General features: G+C 55.6%; 3 protein-coding genes across 3 annotated transcripts; all 3 read left to right on the top strand.

Annotated features, from left to right (window-relative positions):
* The first annotated feature begins 1,013 nt into the window (after positions 1–1,013).
* Positions 1,014–14,587, top strand: LOC147525917 (natural resistance-associated macrophage protein 2-like). The gene is made up of 15 exons (XM_086630741.1): positions 1,014–1,100; positions 2,859–2,945; positions 4,168–4,307; positions 5,290–5,415; positions 5,772–5,891; positions 6,954–7,060; positions 7,730–7,800; positions 7,885–7,952; positions 8,340–8,495; positions 9,537–9,695; positions 9,971–10,054; positions 12,806–12,886; positions 13,998–14,065; positions 14,366–14,493; positions 14,538–14,587. The coding sequence occupies exons 2-15, from the start codon at positions 2,909–2,911 to the stop codon at positions 14,585–14,587; spliced, it is 1,395 nt and encodes a 464-aa protein (XP_086486867.1). The 5' UTR covers positions 1,014–1,100; positions 2,859–2,908.
* A 158-nt stretch (positions 14,588–14,745) lies between these two features.
* Positions 14,746–19,284, top strand: LOC147525916 (uncharacterized). The gene is made up of 4 exons (XM_086630740.1): positions 14,746–14,868; positions 16,661–18,172; positions 18,339–18,389; positions 19,033–19,284. The coding sequence occupies exons 1-4, from the start codon at positions 14,746–14,748 to the stop codon at positions 19,282–19,284; spliced, it is 1,938 nt and encodes a 645-aa protein (XP_086486866.1).
* A 651-nt stretch (positions 19,285–19,935) lies between these two features.
* On the top strand, positions 19,936–22,657 carry LOC147525915 (endogenous retrovirus group K member 21 Gag polyprotein-like). Its single transcript, XM_086630734.1, has 2 exons — positions 19,936–20,022; positions 21,890–22,657. The coding sequence occupies exons 1-2, from the start codon at positions 20,005–20,007 to the stop codon at positions 22,655–22,657; spliced, it is 786 nt and encodes a 261-aa protein (XP_086486860.1). The 5' UTR covers positions 19,936–20,004.

The raw sequence follows: 22,657 nt of genomic DNA, 5'->3' as shown, positions 1-22,657 counted from the left end.
AGATGATCCGAGGGCTGGAACACCTCTGTATGGAGCCAGACTGGGAGAGTTGGGGCTGTTCAGCCTGGAGATGAGAAGGCTCCGGGGAGACCTTCCAGCACATTCCAGTGCCTAAAGGGGCTACAGGAAAGCTGGAGAGGGGCTTTGGACAGGGGCATGGTGTGACAGGACACGGGGCAATGGCTTTGAACTGAAAGAGGGGAGATTTCGATGGGATGTAAGGAAGAAATTCTTCCCTCTGAGGGTGCTGAGGCACTGGCACAGGTTGCCCAGAGAAGCTGTGGCTGCCCCATCCCTGGAAGTGTGCCAGGCCAGGCTGGATGGGGCTTTGGGCAACCTGGTGTAGTGGAGGGTGTCCCTGCCCATGGCAGGGGGGCTGGAACTGGATGATCTTTGAGGTCCCTTTCAACACCAATTATTCCATGATTCTATGATTCTATGAATATTCCTCCTGGGAAGGCAACTGCCGTGCCTGAGTGGGAACATGGTGTATAAAGTCAAACCCAGCAACGGTTCCTGTGCGTGTTTTACCTCCAAGAGGCAGGACGTGGTCTGTCAAAGCCACGCTCGGTGTTGAGGAATCCCGTGAAGGTGTTGGCAAAGGTCACGGGCAGAAGGAGCAACAAACCCCAATATTTTCATCCTGTGGTTTCCTTATCCTCCGATTTCATCCCCGGTGAGAGCAGCGGCGGGGCGTCCCGAGAGCTGTTCTTTTAGGAAAGCGCCCGACCCTGGAGACAGACTGGGCAAAACCCATCCCTCCGACGCGTTTCCACCGTCTCTCTCTCCGCTCTCCGCTCCCCAGGCCGGCTGGACGCGGGCGGAATATTCGCATCCGGGCGCTGCTCCTGGCGAAGGCTCCGCGGCGTTTCCAGCCCGGCGCACACGGGGAAGCGTTCCCCGCGGCGGGACCCACCGAGCACGCTCCAGCGCGGCAGCTGCCGGCGGAGATAGGGGAACCCGTTCCGCCCCCGCCCAAGCTGGGGTGTGTTTTGCCGGGAGATACCGAGGTCGCTCCCGCGCCGTAACGAACGTTCGCTGCGTGATCCTCTTCCTCTTCGCCTTTATCCATGGAGTGTTTCGTGGGACTGGCTGCCAGGGTAAGTGCTGCTTCTCCTGAAGGAATTCGGGGAAAAGATGGATTGCTAAATTTAGCTTTTTTAAAGGAAAGCCCTGAGGCTTAGTGCTTTATCAGGAGCCTGGGAAGACAGAAAATACCGTGTGTGACAGAGAAAAGCTTTGCTCCAGCCTTGAGGTCGGCCCCGTCCAAGCGGGAGCTGCCGGAGGAGAAGTCTCGGGCAGAGGCTCTGTGGCTGCGGAAGCCGGAGAGGTGCTGTGATCAGAGAGGTGCCATGGCCGGAGAGGTGCCGTGGTCGGAGTGCTGCCGTGGCCAGAGCGGTGCCGTCGCCGGAGCGGTGCCATTCTCGGGGTGGCAGAAGGTATTTACTTACCGTTTTTCCCCACAGCGCGGAGCAATTTGGTGGCAATTCTAACCTGGAAGAGGCTGGGGCTGTCTGGGACCCTGATGTGTTCCAGACCGCTGTGTCACATCTCTCCACGATGGCATCTGGTGTCGTGCTTCCTTCCGGGGCAGCCCCCCAGCCCCACCGGCCCTCCGGCAAACACCCTGCAGACCGGAGCCACTTTTTGCCGCCCCGCTGAGGCTGGAAGAGCTGGTGGCTTTAGCGCCGGGTTCCTGCTGCGCCGGGTTCCCAGCAGAGCTGGCAAAAAGTGGGACAGGGAACCTTAACGGTTGGGTGAACCCTCATCGCTCCGCACCGCCGCAGATCCATTCTCCTGCGTCCTCGTCCGGAGCAAACGCTCCAGGTTATTGTTAAAGTGGTGGAAGAAGCAAACCCTGTCCCCGTGCGCTTGCGCCATGGTGGGTTTGTTGGGCGCGAGCGGCGAGTCGAGAGCTCCCAGAGTGTGTTTTATTCGTCCTGTTGCCCTAAAATCAACCCTTTGGAATCCTGAGTGTATTTGGCCGGACGGGTAACGATTGTAGTCCTGTCTACAAGGAATGGTGTTGCTCCAGCCCTGCATGGAGTAACCCTCTCTGGATTATTTTAACGTGCCTGGCTTGGTTACAGACCACCTTCAGAGCTGGTTATGGAACCAGAGAATTAGTCTTTGAAAATCTAAAATTGTTTCAAATCACTTCAGATGAATTCCTGGGGAATGTTTTCCTTTTATGGCTTCACCGAACCGATGTCACCTTGTTCCAAGGAAATCTCCCATTAATGTGTAAGGGGCTTTGAGGGAGATTAAGAGCTTTACCTACCACACGTAGATCCTGTTGGTACGTTGGCTCGTCCTTGAGGGGTTTGGGGGATTGACCTTTTGGAGCCCAGAGGACATCGGCTTCATCCGAAATCCCGTACCGGATCCCGGTTCCTTTCTGTGGCGATTGGATTTAAAAATACGCCGTAGGGAGAGAGTTACATCGTGCCCTTAAAAGCGACTTCAGGTGCCCCGTAAAGGAGCGGCGGAGCCGTAACCATCCTGCCTGGAAGGGGAGGGATGGCCTGTAAGCTCTAGACGTAAAGGAAATTCCACTCTTGTTTCCTTAGCTGGAGTTTCACAACAGGCTCCGGCGAAGCCCGGCTGTGTGCAAACAACCCGTCACGTTGGTCCGCCCGGTCGGGCCGCTCACCCCTGCTTTGTGTTGCAGCAACAGGATTTTCCAAGCAGGCCCCGGATAAAACTCCCCTCCCGGCGCTGAAAGGTTCTTCAAGGCTGGAAAAGGGCTTCGGAAGTAAAACCTGTCCCTGCCAGGAGCTGTTGGTTCTGTTGACTCTCTCGTAGGTTTTTATTCTCCTCCTTGACAGGTTTTTTTTTTTTCCCCCTCTCTTTTGCAGCCGACGTGGCCAATCTGAACCAGTTTCCAGCCCGCTGGAAGGGTTCCACCATGGGGAACTCCGACACGGACCGGAAAGCATCCTACGGTAAGGCTCACCCCGCAGATTTCCTCTGAGGCATCCACCTTTCGTTTCATCGATTCCTTCCCCTGCACGAACCACCCCGAGGATCCCGCGTCCCCGTTTCCCGCCCCGATCATCGTGGCGGACGCAAACCCTCGTGCTTTTGAGATGATCCCGGCGGGAGATTTACGGTTCCCGGGGCTCGCCCGGCCTCGCTCGACTGGACAAACAGGCTTGTCCTGGTGCAGACCCATGTGTGCCCTCTGACTCCCTTGTGTAAATGTGCCTGCTGGTGTTGGGAGGCAGGGAGAAAGGAGGAGCGATCGGCTGGGGTTTGCTCTGATGATGCAATAGGAAACTCGGTAAAAGAGCTGCCTCGTTCGCAGCCCTCCGACGGGGGCCGGGTGCTCGGGCACGCGCTGCTGCCCCGCTCCTGGGGCACCATGCCGCGCGGGGAGAGCAAAAGTGAGTATCGGCTCCGTTTGGCAGAAGGGGCGTTTTGCTGGAGGGGGGCAGGGAAGGAACGGGGCGGTTGTGACGAGTCTGAACCCATCGTCGGTGGGAATGTGGGTTTTCCTCGCTGGAGTAACCCTGCGCACCTTCCTCGCAAGTTACACAGAGCAGCTGTCCTGAAAATCCATCGGGGCTGGCTCTGCCGCCGGCCGCTCGTGCGCTGGGAGAGGGGGAAATGCTCAGGCAGTCTCCTGACTCGCACTTGCTCCCAAACGAGCGCTGCGTCGCATGTTCCCTGGAGAGGGACGGGGTTCCGCAGCAGAGCAGGGTCCTTCCAGGACTACACGTCTCGCAGTCGTTCTGTTCAGCCGGGAGAGTCTGGGGTAACGCTCTCCATAACGGTGCAAAAAACAGCTATGGATTTCTCCTGGATCTGGCTTGCTGGGTCCCAGTTAACCATTACGGTGACGCCGCGGGGCTGCCGCAGTGCCCCGTCGTGGCTTTTCTTAAATTCATCTGAATAAATACCCTGCCGGGTCGCCAGCCCGCTCCCGGCGCGCGGGAGAGGGAGAGTTCGGGCACGGCGGGATGTCTCCTGGGGTGGGTTTGCAGCAGTATCTGTTGTTTTAATCCGATTCTCTCTCCATGGCCTGATCAGCCTTCGCTGGGAGGGCGGAACACGCTCCTTCTGCTCTGCCTGGGGGTCTTGCCGGGCCCCTGCTGAGTTTCCCCGTGTTTCCAGGGACCCTCACTCACTCCTCCTTCCTTTTCTGCCTCTCTTTTGCCCCGGCAGAAGATGCCTCCGGGGAGCACGGGGAGGTCGTCAGCACCATCTCCAGCAGCAGGAACCCGCTGCAGCCGCCGGACGACTCCTCGGAGGAGCCTTTTACCACCTACTTCAACAGCAAGATCCCGATTCCCGAAGATGAAACAGTGAGTGTGGCTGAGCCCCTCCCCCCTCGCTCCGATGGGAAAACGCGATTGGAAAAATCTGCGAGCGCTTGGTACCCGCTTGAGTCATTCCCTTGGGTGCAGGTTCCCCTTCGTGCCGAGGCTGGGAAGGCTGAGCTGAGCTGCTGGGGGCAGATCTGGGGGAGAAGAGGGTGGGGGGGTCTCCTGTGCCTTAATGCCATGGAGTTAATGATTCATCACTCAGGATTTGTCTCCTGCAACTCTCTGAGCACCAAGATGTGCTAAAGAGCAGAGAAATGTCTTGTTTGCGGCCCCAGGGGAGGGACCTTGGTTCTTTGTTCCCTTATCAGGGAAGGGGAGCAAGAGCTGCCCTTTGGAACAGCCTCAGCCCCTTCCTCATCCCCTTCCTCATTCCCTTCCTCTTCCCCTTTCCTCGTCCCTTTCCTCATCCCCTTCCTCATCCCCTTCCTCTTCCCCTTTCCTCGTCCCTTTCCTCATCCCCTTCCTCAGCCCCTTACCTCGGCCCCTTACCTCGTCCCCCTTTCCTCGTCTCTTTTCCTCATCCCCTTCCTCATCACCTTCCTCGTCCCTTTCCTTTCCCCTTCCTTTCTCCTTTCCTTTCCCCTTTCCTTTCCCCCTTCCTTTCCCCTTCACAGGGGTGTAGGTGCCCCCTGTGCTTTCGGATAACCAACAAGGCAGCGGTTTCGGCCGCAGGCGCAAGAGGATTCATCTGCCCCCCCGGAGCGTGTCCTTGGCTGCCCCAGAGTCTCGCCGTAAACTCTTCCGATTCGGAGCAGGGATGGCCGGAGAGTTTCGGATGGGCTGAAGGAACAGGCGGATCTCACCAGCGCCGCTGCCTGTCGTGGCAGCGAGGAAACGCACCTCAAACCCCGGCTGTCTGCTGCCACTTCTGGTGCCGCATAGCCGGAGCGGTGCGTGGGGACGATGTGTTGGGAGAGGGCTCCGGAATTCCGACATCTCCATCCTCTCTCTCCCTCACCAGCACTCGTGCTTTAGTTTCCGCAAGCTCTGGGCTTTCACGGGGCCGGGCTTTCTGATGAGCATCGCCTACCTGGACCCGGGCAACATCGAGTCGGATTTACAGTCCGGGGCTGTCGCTGGATTTAAGGTGAGTGCAGAAACCTACAGATTAAGCGCTGGAAGTTGTGCAGCCCGTGTACCCACCTGGTTTTAGGGCAGGAGTACTGAGGGTGCTGTTGCTGCTGGGCTGAAAACACCCGGAGAAGGAGAAGGGCAGAGTGAGGCACCCTCCCACCCCCTCTCCAGCAGTGACTCCTGGCTTTGTGTGTGTTTAGATCCTTCCCGTGCCAGCTCCGGGCACATAAACCAGCCTCTGGATGTCAATAACGTGTATTTTAAAAGGGCTGTGACTCCCAAAGGTGCTCGCGGGGCACAGGCATCCCGGGGGACCCGTCGCTTCCCGCTGCCCCGGCGCACCCACTCCTGCCCTCGTGTCTCCCTCAGCTGCTCTGGGTGCTGATGCTGGCGACGATCATCGGGCTGCTCCTGCAGCGGCTGGCGGCGCGGCTGGGCGTGGTGACGGGGCTGCACCTCGCCGAAGTCTGCAACCGGCAGTACCGGAAGGTGGGTGACCTCCCGCTCCGCCGCGGCGCGGAGCGGCTCTTCGGATCGGCCCGGGGCAGCACGGTTCTCTCAGCTGGGGCTGGCAGGGCTCACGGGACTCGGGAAGCGTCGTTGCTGCCCGTTAAGCACCAAATTCTCCTCGGCAGAAAGGGTTCCGGCCGCCGAAATGTATTTTCATCGTCACGTCTTGCTTTGGTGTCTGAGAAACTGGGGGTTGAGGTGGTTTCTTCTGGTCTGGCTCCCGGGTGGAAGCAAGGCAGATGTAGAGGAAGATTTTGATCGTGGCGCTAAGGTAGCACCAGCCAAGGGCTCCTTAAGGACCGGGGCTGGTAGGAGAGCAGGGGGGGACAGTTCAGGTCCCGTCGGTGTCTTCCCCATCCTGGCAAAAGGAACGCACCAGGTAGGAGGTGGGGGGAACGTGCTGGCATTCGCCGGTGAATTGCAGACAGAGTCAGGGATAAACCCAGGATTCAGCTTTCCTGTTCGGAGCGCCGCCGCCCCAACTCGAAATCCTTATACCTTAAATCAGCCCAAGGAGTCAGGAGAGGAACGGCCCTTTCGAACGCTGTCGGATTTCCCCGCTTAGGAAATCGTCAGGGCGCGTGTAAGGGGCGCTGCGTCCAGCTGAAGATGAGTCCTTGGGAAAGGGCTGCGGGAAGCCGCTGACGTCCCCCCCTCCGTGCGGTTTGATGTTTCTCATCCGACACCCGAGGCTTTGTCATTGCTCCGACCACGGGAAATATCTCCTGCTGCTCATTTCCAGCGCCTCGGTGCAGGGAAGCGTCCGGTTTCGCTCTCACAACGCGCGAGCTGCGTGGAGGCGACACAATCCCGATGATATAAGTGACCCGGGAACCTCCTCCAGCGGTTGCCACAGCTAACCTGGATTTCTGCTCCGCATCGTCGTAAAGTGCCGATCGTCAACATGTTTTCCACACCGCGGCCGGGGAAAGGAGACCGTTCCCAAATGCTCCATCGCTGGAGCCCTGTGCCCATCTGGGAAATTAAAGGAGAAGAGGTTTTCCCTCTCTCTAACGGTGCGACGTGTTTCTTCTCCGCCAGGTTCCTCGGATCATCCTGTGGCTGATGGTGGAACTCGCCATCATCGGATCCGACATGCAAGAAGTCATCGGCTCCGCGATTGCCATTAACCTCCTGTCCGTGGGGAAGTAAGTCGGGTTCGTCGCCGGAGGGCGGCAGGAAGTGAGTGGTCCCTCTGGGATTGAGAAAGCGACGCTGCGTGTGCCGAGACACACTCATTTATTTCCTGTAAATCTTTCCAGAATAAGCTTTTTGTGGAAGGTGATTCATCCAAGCTCTGGGAGATGGCTCAGCCGTTGGTGCCTGTTCTGGCTTTTTCTCGGCTGCGAGGTGAACTGCACGTTCTGGCTTTTTTTCAGCTATTCGTGGCAAAATTGGGCTGCAGCTCTCCTGGCAAATTTTATATTCCTAACAAAGGACGACCAGACCAGATGCCCTCTTTGGCCAGCGAGGTCGGAAATACAAATGTAACGGGGTGCTGCAATTTTGTACCAAGTAGCTCTTAAAAGTCTGGCTCGCTTCTGTTGTTCTCGGCGTGGCCGTGGGATTTGTCCTCGAGATTCGGGCAGGGAGCTCGTATCCGAGCTGTTTGTGCAGGAAACAAACCTGCGCTCCCTTCCCAGGGCGGCCAGACGTCTCATCAAAGCGCAAACAAACCCTTGGACAACGCGGTTCCATCCCCAAACACGTGCCCTTAAAAAAAAAAAAAAAAGGAGATTTTGGGCTCTGAAGTGGGGCTGTGGCTGACGGCCGCGGTCCGAGCGTTCCGTAGGCTGATGTGTGCCCGTCTCCCGCAGGATCCCGCTCTGGGGCGGTGTGCTCATCACCATCGCCGACACCTTCGTCTTTCTCTTCCTGGACAAATACGGTAATTTCTCCTCTTGAATTCTGGAAACTAAAGCTGAGATTTCAGCTTTTCCCAGTTTTCCAATGGTCCTTTGCCTTCTCGCAGGCTTGCGGAAGCTGGAAGCGTTCTTCGGTTTCCTGATCACCATCATGGCTCTGACGTTCAGATACGAGGTACCGTCACCGGCTCCGCGTTCCCACCAGCGCTGTTTGGTGACACATTCCCTCTCCCCCCACTGCTACTCCTGTGCCCGACCAGCACCAAAATCTGGGCAGACACTTAAAATTCAGGACACTCGAAGCCGGGTCTGCGTTTCCGACGCGTGGCCAGAGCCCAACTCGCACCCTGGCCGTGTTGAGCGCTGCCTCCGCGATGTGGGGACTGGCACGCGCTGCTCAGCGCCGCTCCCCCAGTTTTACTGAACAGCAGATGATCTTCACATGGTGGTTTTTACCAAATCAGCCATGTTTTGGCTTTCGAGTACCTTCGAACGGGCGGCCGGAAGCAGCTGCATGACACGCGTCACGCTGAAAATTCCCGTTCCTCTGGTGTCTCCGCAGTATATCACGGTGAAACCCGACCAGGAGAAGCTGCTGAAGGGGCTGTTCATCCCGTACTGCCAGAACTGCGGCACGCCGCAGCTGGAGCAGGCCGTGGGAATCGTGGGCGCCGTTATCATGCCGCACAACATGTACCTGCACTCCGCCTTGGTCAAGGTCAGCGCCCGCGCCGGTCGGTGTGGGAAGCACGTACGGGGTGGGCACGTTGGGACGCTGGAGACACTCCAGCAGTCGCTGCCACGGAGATTGTGCACTCCAGGAGTCTGCTCTAAGCATTTGCTTCGGTGGGGACGTGGCAAACCCTCTGGAGGAGGCAGGTTGGCCCCTGGCAGAGGGAGAGCTGGGAGAGCTTTGGGACACGTGTCCGTAACGTGTGGATGCGGGACCAGGAGCGGTCTCTTGGCTACTGCAGCCGCGCTGGCAAAACCCGCCCTTGCTTGTTCTGCAGATATCGGGGTTTGCTTTTCCTTCCCTCCAGCGTGTTCCCTCTGTCCTAGTTTTAGCTAGGACAGTTTTTTTTTTTTAACAGCCAGAAGAGCTCCGTGTTTTGGTTTTACTCAGAGGCTCACTCTGAGAAGAACGCTGATAACAAGCTGCCAAGGACTTTTCAGTGTGCCAGAGTGCAGAAACATGGCGGGATAAGGGGGGAGCATAGTTGGGACAAGGGGGACACGATTCCCCTTGTGATTTGTGTGGAACTTAAGATTGAGGCCAAACTGGCCAATTAGTATTCCATATCATGCAGCGTCATGCCCAGTATAAAAGCGAGGGTCAGCCGGGAAGAAGGGCTTTTGCGCTTTGGCTCTTTTGCACTTTTGCTCTTTTGCGCTTGCTGCGCTGTTGCTCTGCTGTTTTTCTTTCTCTCTCCCTCTCTGCCCCTCTCTATGTCGGGGCCTCGCGTTCGTCCGGGATTGCAGCTTCAGGACGAGACGGGCTTCGCATACGAGGGGGTGGTGAGCACCTACCCTGTGTATTAAATCATCTGTATTAAATTGTTCTTATCTCAACCCACGGGTATCCCGTTTGTCCTTTAATTCTCTCCCTCATTCCTGGGGGTGGTGGGGGGGAGTTTTCAACCTAACCCACGACACCTCCCACCCAGTGGTCCCACGGTATAATAGGTATAATTCCAGATGGAAGCAATATAATGGCAAATTCCTGGTTCTCAAGCTGCTGTTGTCACCGTCCCCTTTTCAGTCCCGGCAAGTGAACCGCCCGAACAAGAGGGAAGTGCGAGAAGCGAACAAGTATTTCTTTGTCGAGTCCTGCATCGCTCTCTTTGTCTCCTTCATCATCAACATATTCGTGGTGACCATCTTCGCCGAGGATTTCTTTGAAAAGACGAACGCGGATGTGGTGAGTCGGGGCCGGGATTTCCGGAGAGCGGCTGACACCGAGCGGCTGTGGGGACGGTGCGAGCAGGGGGCAGCTCTGAGCCTCGTCGGAGCGCCTGGGTCCAGCGGATCCCATAGATCCTGTGCATAAAGGGGGTGGGAAAGAACGGGGGTGCCGATTATTTCCCTTTAAACGAGCCCGAGGAGGCATCCAGCACCTGCTGCTCCTCGCGTGCAGCCTTTTCCGCTCGCCCGCGCCGGGCAAACCCAACGTCCCGCCCTGTCGTGTCCTTGCAGAGCTCCGTCTGCACCAACACCAGCAGCCCCCACTCCTCCCTCTTTCCAAACAATGAGACGCTGGAAGTGGATATCTACAAAGGGGTGAGTGACCTGCAAGGCGCAACGGCCTCGTCTCCGGCCACCCGGTGTCCTTGTCTGGTGCTTTTGGGTAAACAGGGAGTGTGGAAGGCTGGGACCTGCGATGGGATCACCGATAACAGACTGGAGGAGATCCCTGGGGATCCTTGAATCATAGAACCTTGGAATGGTTGGGGCTGGAAGGGACCTCAAAGATCATCCAGTTCCAGCCCCCCTGCCATGGTCAGGGACACCTTCCACTACACCAGGTTGCTCAAAGCCTCATCCAACCTGGCCTTGAACACTTCCAGGGATGGGGCAGCCACAATTTCTCTGGGCACCCTGGTCCAGTGCCTCAGCACCCTCAGAGGGAAGAATTTCTTCCTTATATCCAATCTAAATCTGCCCTCTTTCAGTTTAAAGCCATTGCCCCTTGTCCTGTCACTACACGCCCTTGTAAAAAGTCCCTCTCCAGCTTTCCTGTAGGCCCTTTAGGTACTGGAAAGCTGCTATAAGATCACCCCAGAGCCTTCTCTTCTCCAGACTGAACAGCCCCAACTCTCTCAGCCTGTCTCCATACCAGAGGTGTTTCAGCCCTCAGATCATCTTTGTGGCCTCCTCTGGCCCCGCTCCAACAGCTCCACGTCCTTCTGCTGTTGGGGCCCCCAGAGCTGAAGGCAGCACTGCAAGGGGGTCTCAGGAGAGCAGAGCAGAGGGGCAGAATCCCCCCCCTCGCCCTGCTGCCCACGCTGCTCTGGGTGCAGCCCAGGACACGGTTGGCTTTCTGGGCTGCCAGCACACGGTGCCGGCTCATGCTGAGTTTTTTCATACTGCCAAGTCCTCCTCAGGGCTGCCCTCACCCCCTTCATCCCCACCCTGTGTCCGTGTTCGGGATTGTCCCAGCCCACGTGCAGGACCTTGCCCTTGTCCGTGTTGGACTCTCTGAGGTTCACATGAGCTCCCCTCTCCAGCCTGTCGCGGTCCCTCTGGATGGTCCCTTCCCTCCAGAGCGTCACTGAGCTCAGTGTCAAAGCAAACTTGGCGCGGGTGCACCCGATCCCACTGCCCATGTCCCCAGCACAGATGTTCAGTAATACTGGTCCCAGTATGGACCCTGAGGGACACCACTTGTCACCGGTCTCCACCCAGTCATTGAGCCACAGACCACAGCTGCCAACGGCCAATTCCTTCCCCACCGAGTGCTCCACCCATCAGAGCCATCAGTGGTGCCCATCAGTGCCCGTTTACCTCCCACCCACACCTGTATGACTTAAAGTGACACCCATCTCCAAGAAGGGCCGGAGGGAAGATCCCAGGAAATACAGGCCTGTCCGCTGAGGCTGATCGATGGGCCGAGACCAACTGCATGAGGGTCAACAAAGCCAAGTGCTGGTCCTGCACTTGGGTCACAACAACCCCACGCAACGCTCCGGGCTGGGGGAGAGCGGCTGGAAAGCTGCCCGGCAGGAAAAGCCCTGGGGATGCTGGTTGGCAGCGGCTGGACGTGAGCCAGCAGTGCACCCAGGTGGCCACCAGCGTCCTGGGCTGTCTCAGCAGCAGTGTGACCAGCAGGACTGGGGCAGTGATGGTGCCCCGTACGCGGCACTGGTGTGTTTGGCAACTTCCAGAGAAGGGCAACGAAGCTGGTGAAGGGTCTGGAGCTCAAGTCTTACGCGTGAGCGGCTGAGGGAAGTGGGGTGTTCAGCCGGGAGAAAAGGAGGCTCAGGAGAGACCTCATCGTGCTCTACAACTACCTGAAAGGAAGTTGTAGGCAGGTCGGGATTGATCTCTTCTCCCAGGTAGCTAACGGTAGGACGAGAGGAAACGGCCCCAAGTTGTGCCAGGGGAGGTTTAGGTTAGATATTAGGAAAAATTTGTTTCCTGAAAGAGTGGTCAAACATTGGAATGGGCTGCCCAGGGAAGTGGATAGGTCACCATCCCTGGAGGTCTTCTAAAGACGTGTAGACATGGCGCTTGTGCTTTAGTGGTGGACTTGGCAGTGCTGGGTTAACGGCTGGACTCGATGATCTTAAAGATCCATTCCAACCTAAATGATTCTCTGGTTCTGGGAATTGCTAGAGCCTCTTTAGGCTCTGAGGAGGAAGATGAGAACTAGGTGATGACACAAGACTCCTCGCTCTGGACTACCTGATTTCGGTACCCTGGAGAAAGAGCTTGGGAGAATCGTGTCACTGGAGGAGACTAGGGAGTTTGTCATAGTTTCCATGTGAGTTTCCTAATGTATGATCTTGGGTATTATGGGGTAACTTGGAGAGAATTGTTTGTTGCTGATGGTCTGTTCTCTGACAGTCTGAGTTTTGGGGTAGGTGGTATGTTTGGCAAATACCCAGCAGAGGTGTTGCACTGCAGAAAAAAGCAGGGAGAAGACCCCAGGCAGGACGTTATTGTCTGTCTGTGATTGTGGAGGTGGTAATTGTTACACGAGGATTTATTGCATCCCGTGAGCTTTTCAGATGTTTTCACCTTCCATGGACAGAAAACAGAAGAGTCTCAAGCAGAAACACACAACAGTATGCCAAGACTTGAAGGTTGTTTATCTGACAGCTGAAGCGAGCAAAGCTCTCCTGAGCCTTGGGCACATGTTTATGCCCCCTCGTACGTTCCTGCGTGAGGTCCAAAGCAAGCCAGCTTGGCTCCGGCTGACAGCCGGACCTTGTGAGGAGGACACTGCCGTTTAGGCTGAAGCTAGAGGCTCCTGCTGGAAATCTTGAGGGCCTTCTGTTTCTAAGCTGACTCTTGCTGCCTACGGTGCAGGACCTGGAGTTGGTTCCACCAGCCGCAGGGAAGCCTCTTTTGAATTCTCGCCGGAGAATTGTGACAAGTTCTCCTTTTCGGGTGAGGAAACAAAAAAGGAAAATACTGAGATGTTTGTCCTCCTCTCAGGTGCTTTTTAGAAGACTCCTGGACTTGCAGAGCTGAACAAATGATATTTTAGAGATTGTTTGTCGTGTGTCGTGACTGTTACGCTTTACCACTCCAGAGCATGTTGTTAGCAAGGCTGATAAACACCCTTAGGACTCTGTGTGTTTCTTGAGAGCTGAGCCCCAGCGTCTCTTACTTGATGTAGCTGAATTAGGTTGGGTCAATTATTGAGCTGTTATTAAATGTTCAGCTCCTTTTTTATTTTAGAAAAGAGATAAATTATCTGTTTGAAAAAAGTTAGGAAGATCCTTTGGCAAATGATAACGAAAAATCAGCAACTGTTCTTGCCAGGTGTTGTTCTCAAGAGCCTGTTGTCACAGTTTTGGACTCTGTCTTTTCTGTTCTGTTTTAGAGACTGACTTTGATTTATCCTTCACATGGAACATATTCACGTTGGACTGGCGGAGAGGGGTGTAATCACAACTAGGTGCTTGTTCTCCTTCCTGAAGATACATCCATTGAAGCAGTGAAATGCTGCTGTTGTGGGTTTATTGCTGTAGCGCTCAGGGGCCCCTTTACCCTGGAGGATGCTGTCCTGATCGCATCCTTGCACGAGCGAGGCCGTGCCGTGTGTTGTAGGAACCTGGCACCCAGGTCAGGGAGGGAACTGCAGCGTCTGGTTCCGGAATCCTGTGTGTCACACAGAGCAGTTTGTGGAAGATGAGTGATGTAAGAGTGATGTAACAGTTTGCCCCTGCAGTACAACTTGCCTTTGAGAGGGCGAGGAGTCATTTGGGCTACTGCCTGCTTAGGGAGCAGCAGCTCAGTAAAGGTAGCAAGCTTTTCTCTTCAACTGGTGGACCAGTTTAAACCGAAGCACACCCGTGTCTCCTTTCAGGTAGTTCTTGTTCTGATTTCTTACAAATGCTGCTCCAGGCATGAGATTTCACACCACCATCTGGTGTATTTCTGTAGTCCCTTTTCAGCACAGGGAGTCGGGAAGATGACCTGCCCGTGCCTACACTCTGAGCAGCGTTAAAAAGTCGTGAGTCAGCCAGGGCAAAGCTCTTCTGTGCCCCTGCAGAGCAAGGTGGACGTGCTCATCGGGGGCTGTGAGCAGAGGCTGGGCTTTCGCTTGCTGGCACCGCCTGTGTGGGCACAGCTCCCCGTGTGTCCTAGAGCAGACCAGAGCAAGTTCAGATTTGGCTCTTGAGATCAAACTGGGCTGGGCTCTCCGTGTTCTGCCAGGTCGTAAGGAAAGCCTGGGCATTGCCTCGGAGGGGCTGCACTGCTCTTTTGAACGGCAGATTGCTGTGTTTGCTGTGTATAAGTTTCTGTGCAAGCCCTTTTCCATACTCAGGCGCAGGGATCTTGACCGACTTCTTACTGGAATAGCTCCCTGTGGGTGTCAGGAGCAGGAAAGTAATTTCTCTGCGTGTTCACAACTTGCAGATCAGTGAAGGAGAGCCTGGAATCCAGCCTGCTTGAGGCTCAGCAGCACTTCTCTCAGCTGGAGATCACCAGGAGCCGGCTGGAAATCCAACCTCACACGCTCACGCAGGCCAAGGAGGTGACACAAGGTGAGCGCGTCGTGTGCTTTGTTTCTGCTGATCCCCCTGCCCAGGGAAGATGGTATCAAACCAGCTGTCTGTCCGCCGTGCTTCGGAGGCGTAAGGGAGCTGGAGGCAGATCCCTTCTCTACTGAAATTCCAATGGCTTAAGGTCAGTAAAGCCAGAACCATTGTTTGTGTCAACTCTGAATCTTGACATTTGTCATGTTGGCAGGAGAAGTGAAGTGCCTCCGAGGTGAGCTGGAAGCAGAGAGATCTGGCATGAGCCAGCAACAGGAAAACGTGGCAGGACAGCTCCTGCAAACAGAAGAGCGGGACTACAACGTCCTCGCACTTCGGGACTCTGATCCCGAAGTTGAAATGAACCAGCTCCTGCGAGACCTGGTAGGAAACAGTGTGCTTCTGAGTTCTCCAAGCAAGCTTTGGGGGGGTGGTTGTAGAAGAAAATCGCCTGAGCGTGTGACATGGCAGCCATCCTCTGCCATAGGCCAAAACTGGATTTGGAGCACTGCATCCCCAGGAGGATGGGGTTTTTGCTTGGGAGGGCCGGGGAGGGGTGCAGCAGGATTGTTGACCAAAGAAAAAAGCTTTTAAAGCCTCCTCTGAAATATTTCGGAGCAGTCAAACAGAGGTGTCTTCTGGGCTGTGTTTTGGATCACCTGCTGGAAGCTCTTTTGTGCCCAGATCTCCTGTGCCAAAGCAACCCTGTCCTGCACGGAGAGTCTTCCTTGTGTCCTGCCCAAAGTCCTCTTTGTGCAGACTGCCTGGGGGCAGCAGTGCCCGCAGCTGTGTCTGCAGGTATTGAACTGACAGGGCAGCGCTCGGAGATCGCACCGTGTCCCTGTGATATCAGACCTTTACCAAAGCCTGTTCAACACCCTAAAACTGATGTCATTTTCACTGCCCCCTTAAAATACAGGAGTTTTCTGCAGGAACTGCCAGCTGCAGCCCTCTGGCAGCCTGGCGTTTTCTCTGCTGCTAACTAGGTGCAAAAGTGGCTGTTGAAAGGCAAACAGGACAGAGCAGAAGAGGAGGGATCCCCTCAGCAGCAAGGCCCTTGGGAAATGGCACACATTTTGTGTTAGATGACTAAGAGTTTGTTGGAGATTCAATCAAGGTGGACCGTGGATGGGCCACGTCTGTACTGCCAGTCTCATGAGGAAGCTGTGTGTCCAAGGGGGCAGATGATGTCCTAGGAGATCAACAGCACAGTGCTTTGAGAGCATGTGAGCCCGTCAGTCTTTGGGTCTTGCCACACAAATTTTATGTGGGAAGTTTCAACCCGTCTTCTCTTTATTCCCGTGCAGATCCTGCTGGAAAGGGAGCGTGCGAAGAATGTTTTGCTACAGCAGCTACGCCAAACTGAGGGAGAGCTGACAGAAGCCTGCCAGCAGGTCGAGCAGCTCAGGCAGGAGCTGGAAGAGGCGCGACAGTATGGGCAGGTGAGCCTGGCTAGTAGGGCAGGTTGGAGGAATGGGCGGTTGGCAATCGGGCGTAAGGTGAGGGAGGCTGTGAGCGCCGGGTAGCAGAGTGAAGGGCAGCAACAAGGCTCTGAAACCAAAGCGCTGGGACTGAGGAGGCAAGGGCTGGTGCAGGCACGGAAAGCACGGAGACTGGTGAGCTCCAGAGACGAGCAAGAGGAAGGCCGGGTGCCAAGGGAAGCAGGGCTGGGTACCCCCACAGCAGCGCAGACCTGTTGAACTCCTGGACAAAGGGTGTTGTAAATAGAGCAGGTGTAGATGGGGTCAGGGGGAGACTGGGAAAGTTCTCACAAGCTGCAACAGTGCTGGGGTCGGGGAGGTATCCTGTAAGTCTGCCCCGCTCCTGGGCTTTCTTCCCTGGGTGTGCACTCACAGGCACTGTTCCGTACAGGAGACGAGCCTAGACTTTTGAGCCAGTGCAGCTGTTGATCAATATTTTCCCACTTCTCCATTTACAGTCACTCCAAACATCCGTTGTGGACAGAGCCTGATAAATACAGTACAGTTCTGAAATCTTTTTTGAGAGACAGTAGAAAATTGACACGGAACAGGGAAACCAACTGAATAGCTCCAATTTTCTACTAGAAGCTCCAACTTGAGCCCTTGACTGCCAGCGAAGCAGGAGTTCCCATCTCGTACGAAAAGCAAACATACCCCAGATGGAATTACTGACTCTCTTTCTCCCTGTTTTGCAGCGTGAACACGAGACACTGCAAGAAGTGACCGAAAAACTGACAGGGGAGATGCAGCTTCTTCAGGAAGCAGTCGCAGCCTCGGAAACCCGAGCAGAAATAGCGACAGATATGAGCAATGCCCTTCAACAAGAACTGCAAAGTACACTGTCTGTCTTAAAAATGAAAAATGAGGAACTGGAAACGCAGAGGGAGAAAATGCAGATGCTCCAGAAAGAGGCAGCAGAGGGAAAAGCTTTTCAGGAGGCTCTCACTCGTATGACCACCATCCTGTCAGGGAAGGAGAGAGAAGTGCAGCTGTTCCAGGAACAGATCCGAGTGCTGGTACAGCAGAGAGAAGCACATCTCAGTACTTTCGATCAGGTTATTAAGGCCATAGCAGAGAAAAACCAGACCATGGAATCCCAGCAAGAACAGATCCGGGAGCTGGAGAAGCAGCAAGAAAAGCAAAGGATTGCTGCCAGCAAAATGAGCCAAGAGCTAGAAGAAAGGGAGCGGGAGATCAGATCCCAGCAAGAACTGATAGCGGAGCTGGAGAAGCAGCAAGAGTTGCAGAGGACTGCTCTCAGCAAGATGAGCAAAGAGTTGGAGGAGAGGGAGCAGGAGATCAGATCCCAGCAAGAACAGATACGGGATCTGGAGCAAGTGAAAGGAAGCGTGAGGGACAAAAACGTAGAGCTTGTGTCTCTGACTCGGCGGATCCAAGAACTGGAAGTGTTCCTTCGAGAGCAGAAGGAGGTAGAAGGCAAGTGGGCCAAGAGCCTAGAGCAGGATCTAGACAAAATGAGCCAACTGTTGAGAGCGAACCATTTGGAGTTCCTCAAGCAGACAGAGCAAATGAACCTGCTCCAGATTCGTGAGGAAAGCCTGAATGTAGCACTAACATCGTGCCAGAAGCAAGTGAAGGTGCTTGAGGAAATGGTGAGGAAGAGAGAGGAAGACAATGCGACTCTCATGCAAAAATTCCAGTGCCAGGAACAAGAACTGAAGACCTTGGAGAATCTCCAGCTTAGGCTGAGGGATAAGACTGAAGAGGTTAGACAGCACCGAGAGCAAGAGAAGCTCCTGAAAGAAGCCTTGCGTGACGAGAAGGAACAAAAGACCAAGGCTCAACGTGAGCAACAAGAGTTAGAAGAGGAAATAAGAGGTCTTCGGGAAGCTCTCCAGCATGTTCTGCAGACTCTGACAAAGAAAGATGAAGAGATCAAGTACCAGAGAGACAGAGTCAGGTACTTAGAGAAGACTCAGAGAGAGAGAGAAGAAAAGCTCAGGAGACAGAGTGAGCTGGTGAAACCATTAACACCAGCTTTGCGATGGAGAGCTGAAGGGGAGACCCTACGAAAACCAATGCAGAAACTCCAAACCTGGGAGGAAGAGGAAGCAGAGAAGAGGAGAGTTCTCCAGGAGAGAGAATGGAGGAGACTGACGAGAGATTGCGGTGGTCGGTTGCTGCCAGATGCATGTGGGTTTTCTCTGCCTGAGTTTACCCAGCACAAGGCACCTGCTTCTGGACAGGTGAGAAGAGAATCTGACTTGGTGGGAGGAGGCTCTGGCTGTACAGAGGAACGATGGCAAATCCCAGTCGCCGCAGCCCCCGGGATAGACCTAAGAGAAGTTGAATGTAGACCACGGCCCTGACCAAACCGGAGACCCAAAAGAAATGCTTGTGTTTCCTTTGCAGGAAGAGTCTCACGTGTGCTGCCGTCGTCAACTGGCTGAGCTGCAGGAGCAGGTGAGGAGCAGGAAAGCTCTCGTCAAAAGCTGCTGGGGCTGTACTGGTGGGCACAACTTTGCACGCTGCTACAGCCCGAGGGGTGTCTGCCCTTCAGAAAGGGAGTAGAGCCGGCAGTGGAAATTCCCAGTCAGACACATCTGTTGGCCATGGCCAAACAACATCCTTCACCTGGGTCTGGCTTGCCTGAAGGTCAGGCAGGGTGGGAGAGAGATTGGAGGAAATCCAGAAACCTGAAACTCAACGGAAAATAGAGGATATCCTGAGGACGTTCCCCTTGGACAGAAAAACGGAGGTGCTCTGCTCAAAGCTGGTCCCCAGCAGGCTAGTTAGGGCAATGGTTGGGTCTGGGAAACAGCGGAACTGGAACTCGATCTCTCGCTTCCTGGAAGATGCTCTTAGCGTCTGTGTCACGTCTCAGTGCTGTAGGTGTGAATGCTGTGCCAGAAAGGGGCTCGGAATTGTTGATCATGTGAGGTCAGTTCAGGGTGACTCTGGGAACTTCTTACTTCATTCCACAAGGACAAAGTGTTGGCTGGGGCTGGAGTTAGAGAGTGCGTCTTCCCTGAGAGCTGGTACTGCGGAGCTACGGATGGTCCTACCAGCGTGGGCTTGTCTGAGCTCGGCCTTTCGCTTCTTCCAGGTGTCCCTTCTGCAGAGGCAGCTGGCCCAAGGACGACAAGCCCAGCAGGACTATATGGAACGCTGTGCCAAGACCTGCCAGGAGCTGTCGCACCTTCCCCAAGAGCTGCCTCACCCCTCAGCAGCTGTGGTCAGGGAACCCGAAGCTGCTGCTCCGGAGACACAGATCCGAAGGCTGGTTCAGCTGGCAGGAGGAGCCACAGCATCACAGGGATCCTCCCTCCTGCCCTTCCCAGACACACGTGATGTGTGACGGTGATTATTTATTAAAAAACGTTTCAAGAGATTTTGCAGGACTGCACTTTTTGAGTAGGAAAAATCAAGTGGTGGGTAAACAGGTGGCTTAGGAAAGACTCTCCTAGTTTTTGACTTGCACAAGTGAGCTGTTAGGAGCTGTCGCCTGCTTTAACCCCTTGAGTTCCTAGCTGTTCTCTGAGAAGGGACCGGAGGTGTCAAGGTCTTTCGAGGCAACCGATGGCGGCAGCGGCAGCGACCACCGGCAGTATCAGCGTCTCTCGGGTGCCCTCCCGAGTGTAGGCAGTTAAGGCTTGGCGGTCGGAAGATATCGTGCTGTACGGATAGTTAGGATCCCCCCCCTCACTAGATAGCCAATAGCGGTCAGCTCATGATGCAAGCAGACGGAAGCGACGTTGTAAACCCAAGCTATATAACGGTGTGTCGTTCAGCAATAAACGCTATTTGCCATCCACCACACTGGTGTCTGTGAGCTAATGACCCAAGCGGCTTGCGGTTGGTCGTTGCGTTGTCCCTGAGCCAGGTTGCCACGCCTCATTAGGCAACAAGTGGTGCCGAAACCTGGGAATCAAGAAAATTGCTGCCTGGGGATCGGGAATTACCACCTGGAATTGGGCAAACGGCAGCTGGAGCGACAGGATCCGAATCGGGCGCCAAACGGCCGGAGCAGCAGGACCACCCCGGCAGAGAGGATCCAGGATCGGGACCAACAAGGAGGATGGAAGCCCTTGTGAAGGTTGTATCGCAATTACATAAGCAGTGGGGTATTGATTGTAAACCTAAAGATTTTACTCTTGCTGTTGCGAGACTTTTACAAATTGGGGTCATTGACCAGCCGGTGGATATTCTCCACCCCGAAGTGTGGCAAAAATGCACTATAGCGTTAGCCGAGGAGACGAAGTCCTTGGGTAGTGGGAAACACCTTAAAGCATGGGGGAAAGTTGAACAGGCCCTGCAAAAGGCTATCCAAGAGCAGGAGACCTGGAAAGCAGCAAAAGATTGTTTGTTGGCCATCCCGAAATTGGGGGTCAGGGTGGCTACGCAGACTCTGCACCCCCCAGATAGTGACGATCCTGCCAAGTCTAAAGATCTGCAAGAGGGCGACACGCCCCCTCAGCCTCCAAACCCTGACCCGCTTACAGAGGGACAGAAACGAGCAAAATCCTTCTGGGGTGGGTTGGCTGAGGAAGCCAGGGGTGCTGCCGACAAATCAGAGCCTGGGGAAGTCTGGGCGAAACCACCTCCCTCTGCACCCAAAAATGGCGCTGAGCCCCAAGGGGAAGGGCGGGGCGAGAATGCCGCAGGCGAGAATAGCGAGGAGCTGCTAGAAGTGAGTAGTGTGTGTGAGTGTGAAAGGGAGAACAGAGAGAAGGAGAAGGGAGGTGGGGGCGGCCGAAATAGGGAGGGGAGTGCGAGCGAGGGGCGGAGAGCCAATCAGAGTGCTGAGGGGCGGAGAGCCAATCAGAGCGTCGAGGGGCAGGGAGCCAATCAGAGCGTCGAGGGGCAGGGAGCCAATCAGAGCGTCGAGGGACAGAGAGCCAATCAGAACGTCGAGGGGTGGGGAGCCAATCAGAACGTCGAGGGGCGGGGAGCCAATCAGACCGTCGAGGGGCGGGGAGCCAATCAGAGCGTCAAGGGGCGGAGAGCCAATCAGAGCATCGAGAGGCGGGGAGCCAATCAGAGCGTCGAGGGGCAGAGAGCCAATCAGAGCGCCAAGGGGTGGGGAGCCAATCAGAGCGTCGAGGGGCAGAGAGCCAATCAGAGAGCCGAGGGGTGGGGAGCCAATCAGAGCGTCGAGGGGCAGAGAGCCAAGGAGAGCGCCGAGGGGCCCAAAGCCAATCAGAGCGCCGAGGGGCGGGGAGCCAATCAGAGCGTCGAGGGGCGGGGAGCCAATCGGAATGTCCACCCAAAAAAATGCCCTTATAGAGCAAACCCCTCGCGGAGCAGAAGGCGGGGCGAGCCGAGGGGGGGGGGGACGGCCCGCGCGCAAGGGAGGTGGGCGGGGCCGGAGCCCGACAAAAAGCTCTCGGAACCCGGAAGTGAGCAGCCAGTCGAGTTCCGGCTCCGGCTCAGACACCAGCTGCGGCGAGTGGCTCTCAGCTGGCTCAGACTCGGAGGAAGAGGCAATGGGGGCAGATAGAGTCAAACGCCAAAACATCCCCATTCAAGTTAAAGGAGAGCCGAGAGGGGGACAAATCCCTCTCACGGATTGGAGAAAAATAAAGACAGTGTGTGCCGACTGGGTCCCATCGGCCAAACTAGCGTTCCCGGTCCGGGTGACGGATGGGGGACAGAGGATCCACTCGCCAATAAACCCTAAGGATGTACAAGCGACTGTTAAAGCAATTGCGGACAAAGGGCTTAATTCTGCCACGGTCTCCACCCTCATAGACGGTGTCTTCGAGGGAGACAACATGCTCCTGTTTGATATAAAACAAACTTGTAGGCTGATTTTTGATGGGGCAGGGATGATTGTTTTCAAACAAGAATGGGAGGACAACTGTGCGAGGCAACTGGCCCAAGTAAACGGGGCAGGTCATCCACTACACAGCTCCAGCCTGCAGCGGCTGATGGGACCAGACCCAACGATGATTACCCCCCAGGTGCAGGCCCAAGGCCTACGGGCCCATGAAATTATGGCAACTACCCGTGCGGCCAGAGAAGCTATTCGCACAGCCTCTGGAGTTATTGCCAAACCATCACCATGGGCCACAATAAAACAAAGTGAAAGTGAGAGCTTTACACAGTTTGTGGATCGCCTCCAGGCAGCGGTCGATTCTTCGACCCTGCCCGCGGAAGCAAAAGGCCCGGTCGTAGCAGAATGCTTACGCCAGCAGTGCAATGCGGTAACCAAAGAAATTTTACGATCCCTGCCAGCGGGGTCAAGTATCGCGAACATGATTAAACATGTCGCGAAGGAAGAGCGTATGGATCCGACCCGAACAGCTGTTCGCACCACAATAGTCGATGTGATGACGTGTCTTAGATGTGGCCAGGCGGGCCACGTTGTAGCAAACTGCCCCCAGCTGAGGAACCCGTCAACAGCACCCTCCCCGTACCAAAATCGATCCAGAGGACTGTGTTGGTCCTGCGGAAAGAGAGGGCATTTTGCCAGGGAATGCAGATCTAAAATTCAGGGAAACGGGACAGGGAGAGGGTGCATGGGCCGTGCACAGCCCTCTCCCACTTGGGACACAAGGCGGCCCAACTATGCCAACCCCGAATGGGGTGAGGCGCTCCCGAACCCGCTGCCCCCCCAAGAAGTGACCAATTTTATGGCTCAACCGACGGTCCCGTCGGACCTGCTCACATCTCAGGGCCAGCAAGAACCACCCTCTGGGGATGAGACCCCAGGGTGGCCCTGGCAGTAA

Source organism: Tauraco erythrolophus, unplaced genomic scaffold (genome assembly GCF_009769465.1).
Source record: "Tauraco erythrolophus isolate bTauEry1 unplaced genomic scaffold, bTauEry1.pri scaffold_48_arrow_ctg1, whole genome shotgun sequence".
In the NCBI taxonomy this organism is placed as follows: domain Eukaryota; kingdom Metazoa; phylum Chordata; class Aves; order Musophagiformes; family Musophagidae; genus Tauraco; species Tauraco erythrolophus.
The sequence above is the reverse complement of the archived record's forward strand: the minus strand, read 5'-3'. Positions and strand labels throughout refer to the sequence as shown.

Coding starts and splice junctions, on each gene's coding strand:
- LOC147525917 (XM_086630741.1), top strand. CDS start 2,909: ATGGGGAACTCCGACACGGACCGGAAAGCATCCTACG. Junction 5,892..6,953: donor GCAACCGGCAGTACCGGAAG/GTGGGTGACCTC, acceptor CTTCTCCGCCAG/GTTCCTCGGATCATCCTGTG. Junction 7,801..7,884: donor TCTCTTCCTGGACAAATACG/GTAATTTCTCCT, acceptor GCCTTCTCGCAG/GCTTGCGGAAGCTGGAAGCG.
- LOC147525916 (XM_086630740.1), top strand. CDS start 14,746: ATGAGCCAGCAACAGGAAAACGTGGCAGGACAGCTCCTGCAAACAGAA. Junction 14,869..16,660: donor ACCAGCTCCTGCGAGACCTG/GTAGGAAACAGT, acceptor CCTGTTTTGCAG/CGTGAACACGAGACACTGCA. Junction 18,173..18,338: donor AGGCACCTGCTTCTGGACAG/GTGAGAAGAGAA, acceptor TTTCCTTTGCAG/GAAGAGTCTCACGTGTGCTG.